The following is a 6639-nucleotide window of genomic DNA, read 5'->3' as shown; positions in this document are numbered from 1 at the left end:
GTGTGAGTGTGCAGTGTGAGTGTGCCCTGTGCATGCTGCATGGTTCTGCAGCACACACTGCAGGGGTGGTGTGTGCATTGTGTGCAGTGTGAGTGTGCCCTGTGCATGCTGCATGGTTCTGCAGCACACACTGCAGGGGTGTGTGCGTGCAGTCTGCGTGCGCACTGTGTGTGTGCCGGTATGCGCACTGCATGCAGTGGATGCATGTGTGGGCATGTACAGTGTGTGCGTATGCACCAGCTGAGTAAGCCAGCCTCCCTCACCTTCCCTTGGTGCGCGCTGCAGCCAGGAGCACACTGGGCCAGGGTTCGGGCCAGGGTTCAGGCCGGGCCCACCCTCCCCAGTGCCTCCCCCGCCCCATAGGCAGGCTCTGGCTGCGCTTTCCGTACAAAAGCTGTTGGTTTATTTACAGAGCCAAGTACAAACGTGGAGCCGGGGCAGAAGCGCTGGGGGCGGGGCTAGATGTAGCCAATGGTGTCGTTGCAGATGATTGGCTGGCGGCTGCGACTGTTCAAGAGGGCGGCAATGTGGGCGCAGTCCGTGCGGAGATGGGGCACGTCGCTGTGCGACTGGTGGAAGAGGGGCCCCTGGGCTGGCCCCGTGGGGGCCCCGGGGCCGGAGAGGCGCTGGCTGCTGAGGAACTCGCGCCCAGCGGGCCGTGGGGCAGGGGCCCCCTTGGGGCGCGCCAGGCTGGCCAGCTTGCGCCGCACGTTGCCGGAGAGGCTGAGCAGGAAGCCGTGGGGCTTGGCCAGCCGGCGCGGCAGCTCCGGGGGGGGCCAGGGAGGTGAGGGCCCCTCCTCGGGCAGGTCCATCCAGTTCTCCACCAGGTCGGCGAAGCTGTTGTCGCCCAGCACGAGCGGCTGGCGGTTGCGGCTCTGCGAGAGCAGCGCCACAGTCCAGTCCTGCGCATCGGCCGGCTCCAGCACCCGCCACTGCTCCAGGCAGGCGTCCGAGGCGGATTTGGGCCGGACCTGCCGGCCAGGGCCCTGACTGGGGCTGCTGCGGAGAAAAGCCCCCGTGGAGAGCCTGTGTGCCCGCTGGCAGGGGGGCAGGGGGTGCCTGCGCAGCACCGGCCTCTCCTCCTCCTGCCACGTGCCCCCCGAGGCCTCCGAGTAGCCGGAGTCGAACTCCAGGCTCCTCTCGCTGGCTGGTGGCGCGCGCTCCTCCTCCTCCGGCAGCTCGAGGCAGCAGGCCGAGTCGGCCTCCGAGACCGCAGATGCCCGGTTCTCCACAGGCTGCTGCCAGCAGGGCCCCAGGGGCGTTGGTGCCACCTCAGGGGGGCCCAGGTGTGGGGCTGAGCCTGGAGTCCGCTTCATCTCATGGAGAGTCCGCATCATGCACTGCATCTGGTCCCGCAGCGTGTCCCCTGCCTCCCGCAAGCACAGCTGTGGGGAGAGGAACGTGGTGAGGTTCTCGGCCCTGCCCAACTGGTCACCCTGCAACACAGCTGGCCTGTGCCCCCAGCCGTCCTGTCACCCCTCCTGGCAGCAGCCCCTTCCCAGCAGCCCCGTCACCCCTCCCAAAAACCCTGTCGTCCCAACACCTCCATCATTGTCCCAACAGCCCCGTCCCAGCAGCCCTGACACCCATGTCAACAACCCCGTCATTATCCCAACATCCCCGTCACCCCTCCTAACACCTCCAACAACCCCGTCATTATCCCAACAACCCCATCATTGTCCCAACACCTCCAACAACCCCATCATTGTGCCAACATCCCCGTCAACCCCATCATTGTCCCAACACCTCCAACAACCCCATCATTGTGCCAACATCCCCATCAACCCCATCATTGTCCCAACACCTCCAACAACCCTGTCATTGTGCCAACATCCCCATCAACCCCATCATTGTCCCAACACCTCCAACAACCCCGTCATTGTGCCAACATCCCTGTCAACCCCATCATTGTCCCAACACCTCCAACAACCCCGTCATTGTGCCAACATCCCCGTCAACCCCTCATTGTCCCAACACCTCCAACAACCCCATCATTGTGCCAACATCCCAGTCACCCCTCCTAACACCGCCAACAACCCCGTCATTGTGCCAACATCCCTGTCAACCCCATCATTGTCCCAACACCTCCAACAACCCCGTCATTGTGCCAACATCCCTGTCAACCCCATCATTGTCCCAACACCTCCAACAACCCCGTCATTGTGCCAACATCCCCATCAACCCCATCATTGTCCCAACACCTCCAACAACCCCGTCATTGTGCCAACATCCCCATCAACCCCATCATTGTCCCAACACCTCCAACAACCCTATCATTGTCCCAACATCCCAGTCACCCCTCCTAACACCTCCAACAACCCCGTCATTGTGCCAACATCCCCATCAACCCCATCATTGTCCCAACACCTCCAACAACCCCGTCATTGTCCCAACATCCCCATCACCCCTCCCAACACCTCCAACAACCCTGTCATTGTCCCAACACCTCCAACAACCCCGTCATTGTCCCAGCATCCCCGTCACCCCTCCTAATACCTTCAACAACCCCGTCATTGTCCCAACATCCCCGTCACCCCTCCCAACACCTCCAACAACCCTGTCACCACCCCAATGGCCCCATCACTCCTCCTGATCTACAACAGTCCCATCCTAACAATCCTGTCACCCCTCCCAACACCTCCAGCAACACCATCACTGTCCCAACAGCCCCGTCACCCCTCCCAATACCTCCAACAGTCCTGTTCCTCATCACCCCTCCCAACAGCCCAGTTCCTCCAGCCCAAGACCAGTCACGCTGCAACAGCCCCAGTCTCTTCCAACGCTCTCCCAGCACCAATCTCATGCCGCTGAGGAGCCAGGATGGGTTGTACACACAGGGATCATCTGCAAGGCACAGGATGGGACCCAGCCACAGTGACGTGCTATGGTGCCCCACCATGCCCAGACCCCGCCATGCCCATATACCATCTGCCACCCCACATAAGCCTTGCCCTGGCCCCACACTTCCCATTAAGCACCCACGCCCTTGTATACACTTTGTCTCATGACCTCTCCCATCCATGCCCTGCCCCGCCCTGCCCCCAAATGTCCCATACACATCATGGCCTCCCATGCCCTACCACCACCCCATGCATCCTCTGCCCTGTCCCCACAGCTCCCTCCATACATTCCTGCTCCCCCCACTTCCATAACCCCCCCCACACAACACCCTCCCCCATGCACATCCTGTCCCACCCCCACCCTCCCCCCACATGCAGCGTCCTCATGGCCACCAGGTAGCAGCTGCCTCCCTGCAGTCTCCACCTTGCTCACCCCCAGGGCAGCTCCCAGATGACTCACTAGGCTCTGGGCTCCCAGGCAGTGAGGCCAGCTGGGGGCTGAGTCCCTGTCTCCTCTCCGGCAGCCACAGCCCGTCCTGCGGTGCTGAGGGCACCAGGCTGGGCCCGGGCAGTGGTCTCTGCAGCTGCAGCAGCGTCTGCCTGGGCTGGGCATGGAGCTGTGAGGGGAGCCGCACACGCAAGGCCCCACTGCCTGGACGCGCACCCAGCCCCAGGGCACCACTTTCCGGCTGCTCCTGCACTCAGCGGCCCATCCCCGCCGCGTGCTGCAGCATGTCGGGGTGAGCAAGCAGCCACCCCGCCCTGCCGGCAGCTGCAGCCACAGCCCGGGACGTGACAAGCAAGCAGCAGCTGGAGTTGTGCAAGCCAAGCCTGGCTAGAGACGCAGGGGCAGGGAGAGCTCGGCACTGGGGGGCAGAGCCACGTGGGGGGACCCTGGGTCCCACCAAACCCCGCAGTGCAGGGCAGAAGCCTGGGAATAGACCATGGGGCAGGGGCGCTTCCCCAGGCCTTGGGCCCAGGCAGGAGAGAGCTGAACTATGCAGCAGGGCCAGGCCCATGCAGGGCACCCCCAGCAGGACCTGCTCAGATCCCTTTTCAGTGCCACCCCCGGAGCTGTCCCATGCCCTGGCCTTGCTCTAACCACTAGCCCCCACTCTTGCCTACAGCAGGGAAGCCCTGGGTGCTGTATGCGTAGGGGCCAGCAGGGGTGTGCGTGGCTGGAGGGGAGCGAGGGCAGGCGCCGCCAGGCCGTGGAGCAGACGGGTTTAGGGCCTGAGCAAGGCGAGCCCGGCCTGAGACACTCCCTGGTGCTGCCAGCTCCATGCTTTGGGGTGGGGCTCCTCGTGCTTCCTACCACCCCCACGTCCCACCACGCCCACTAACCGCCTCGGCTCCCGCTCAGCACGCTGCTTAGGGCGCGGCTGCACTTCCCAGAAGGAAACCTTGGCAATTGCAGCCCGGCCCCTCTAACTGCCACAGCCGAGACACGGGGCCCGAGCCCAGGCCGCTCCCGTGCCACAAGGGGAACAACCACCGACCCATCACCACCCTTGTGGCCCTGCCAGTGGCGATGGCACCAAGGGCAGGCTCACTTCACAGGCTTTGTCCCAGAGATGTGTCAGTGCCAGCTCCTAATTGCACCGCAGAGCATGGGGCACATAGTCTCGGGGGCCAAGGGACCCAGGGGGTGTCCAGCTCTGGGTTTGCTCCCAGGCTGTTCTGGGCCAAGCCAGCTGCCTGAGCATAGTCCTGCAGGGGGTGGCTTGGAGCAGCTGGGCCTGGCAGCCTGGCCTCCAATATGCCACAGAAACTGGCACCCGCTTGGCTCCGCCGAAGCTCCAGCCTGAACTGGGCCAGGCTCGCCCTGAGCTGCTGCTCAGGAAAATACCCGGCCAGCAGGCAGGCCCGATGGCCAGGGCCAGGCCCCCAGGCAGGCAGAGAGGTCATGCCCAGGGCTCTGGGACAGCTACACAACCTCCCTGTTCAGCCCCAGGGCAGACCCCCAAGGGCTCAACAGCAGCGCTACTATCACTTGTCAAGCCCAAAGCCTGAGCCAGTGTGTGGAGATTGGTGCACCCAGCTCTGACATCACCACCCCCAGTAGCTGATTGGTTCCTCAAGGTCTGACATCACTATCCTTGGTGGTTGATTGGCTCCCACAGCTCTGATGTCACTATACCTAGGGGGTTGGATTGGCTTCCCTAGCTCTGATGTCACTGTCCCTGGTGGCTGATTGGCTCTCCCCATTCTGATGTCACTGTCCCTGGTGGCTGATTGGTCCCCCCCATTTCTGATGTCACTGTCCCTGGTGGCTGATTAGCTCACCCCCATCTCTGATGTCACTGTGCCTGGTGGCTGATTGGCTCTCCCCGCTCTGATGTCACTGTCCCTGGTGGCTGATTGGTCCCCCCCATCTCTGATGTCACTGTGCCTGGTGGCTGATTGCTCTCCCCATTCTGATGTCACTGTGCCTGGTGGCTGATTGGCTCTCCCCGCTCTGATGTCACTGTCCCTGGTGGCTGATTGGTCCCCCCCATTTCTGATGTCACTGTCCCTGGTGGCTGATTGGCTCTCCCCGTTCTGATGTCACTGTCCCTGGTGGCTGATTGCTCTCCCCATTCTGATGTCACTGTCCCTGATGGCTGATTGGTCCCCCCATCTCTGATGTCACTGTCCCTGGTGGCTGATTGGTCCCCCCATCTCTGATGTCACTGTGCCTGGTGGCTGATTGCCCCCCCATCTCTGATGTCACTGTCCCTGGTGGCTGATTGGTCCCCCCATCTCTGATGTCACTGTCCCTGGTGGCTGATTGGCTCTCCCCTCTCTGATGTCACTGTGCCTGGTGGCTGATTGCCCCCCATCTCTGATGGCACTGTCCCTGGTGGCTGATTGGTCCCCCCATCTCTGATGTCACTGTCCCTGGTGGCTGATTGGCTCTCCCCTCTCTGATGTCACTGTGCCTGGTGGCTGATCGCCCCCCATCTCTGATGGCACTGTCCCTGGTGGCTGATTGGTCCCCCCATCTCTGATGTCACTGTCCCTGGTGGCTGATTGGTCCCCCCATCTCTGATGTCACTGTGCCTGGTGGCTGATCGCCCCCCATCTCTGAGGGCACTGTCCTGTCACCCCAACCAGCTCTTAGGCACACTGTTGACATCAGCTGGAAAACAACAAAAATGCCGCTTTGTATCAGCAGCCTAAAGCGAGGGGAACCCCCCCCCCGCCCACAGAGACAGCGCAACCCCCACGCTGAGCGCTCCCGCCTGCTGCCCCACACGGGAACCGGGACCCTGGCAAGGAGCCAGATTTTCAGACATGCCCAGGGCCATGGGGGGAGAACAACAAGGGGGCAGTGCCCGGGTCACGCGGGGCGCCGGGACCATAGGCCCGGCTGGGGGGGGGCGCAGGCTCCTCTGGCTTTTCGCGAGTCCCTGCTCACGTCTGGAACTCGTGGCCAGACAGCGCCCCGCTCCGCGGGAACCCCCAGCCGGGCAGCCCAGCGCGCAGAGACGGCAGGTCTGCCCGCGGGGAGTCCCGGAGCCGGCCCCTGCCCCTGCCCCCGGGGCTTCGCCCGGCGTGGAGCCCCCAGCCCCGCGGTGCCAGGCGCGCCCCAGACGCCCCGGCCCGCGCCCCTGGCCTCTGCCAGGGTCCCCCGCGCCCTGCCCCGCCGGCCACTCACCACCTCTGCGCGCAGGCGGCCGAGGGAGGCGTCCAGCCGGGCGCGGCGCATGTCGGGGCTCGGCGGGCTGGAGCCCAGGGCGCCCGGCGCTGGCCCGGAGCCGCGAGCTGGTCCCGGCGCTCGCCGTCCCAGGCCCGGCCCCCGCCCGGAGCAGCCAAT

The 6639-nt window shown here is 64.1% G+C and overlaps 1 protein-coding gene across 5 annotated transcripts; it reads right to left on the bottom strand.

Annotated features, from left to right (window-relative positions):
• Positions 1–361: 361 nt before the first annotated feature.
• Positions 362–6639, bottom strand: INKA1 (inka box actin regulator 1). Of its 5 annotated transcripts, none has more exons than XM_075939610.2 (2): positions 6484–6625; positions 362–1385 (listed from the first exon to the last, which is right to left on the bottom strand). In XM_075939610.2, the coding sequence occupies exons 1-2, from the start codon at positions 6529–6531 to the stop codon at positions 459–461; spliced, it is 975 nt and encodes a 324-aa protein (XP_075795725.1). In that variant the 5' UTR covers positions 6532–6625; the 3' UTR covers positions 362–458. The 5 variants fall into 5 exon arrangements, with proteins under 5 accessions (XP_075795725.1, XP_075795721.2, XP_075795723.2 ...); XM_075939606.2 differs by lacking the exon at positions 6484–6625 and adding an exon at positions 3274–5417 and having other exon boundaries at positions 363–1385; XM_075939608.2 differs by lacking the exon at positions 6484–6625 and adding an exon at positions 3301–5416 and having other exon boundaries at positions 363–1385.

The sequence above is a fragment of the Pelodiscus sinensis genome, chromosome 11 (assembly GCF_052426305.1).
Source record: "Pelodiscus sinensis isolate ZL-2025 chromosome 11, ASM5242630v1, whole genome shotgun sequence".
Classification (NCBI taxonomy): domain Eukaryota; kingdom Metazoa; phylum Chordata; order Testudines; family Trionychidae; genus Pelodiscus; species Pelodiscus sinensis.
The sequence above is the reverse complement of the archived record's forward strand: the minus strand, read 5'-3'. Positions and strand labels throughout refer to the sequence as shown.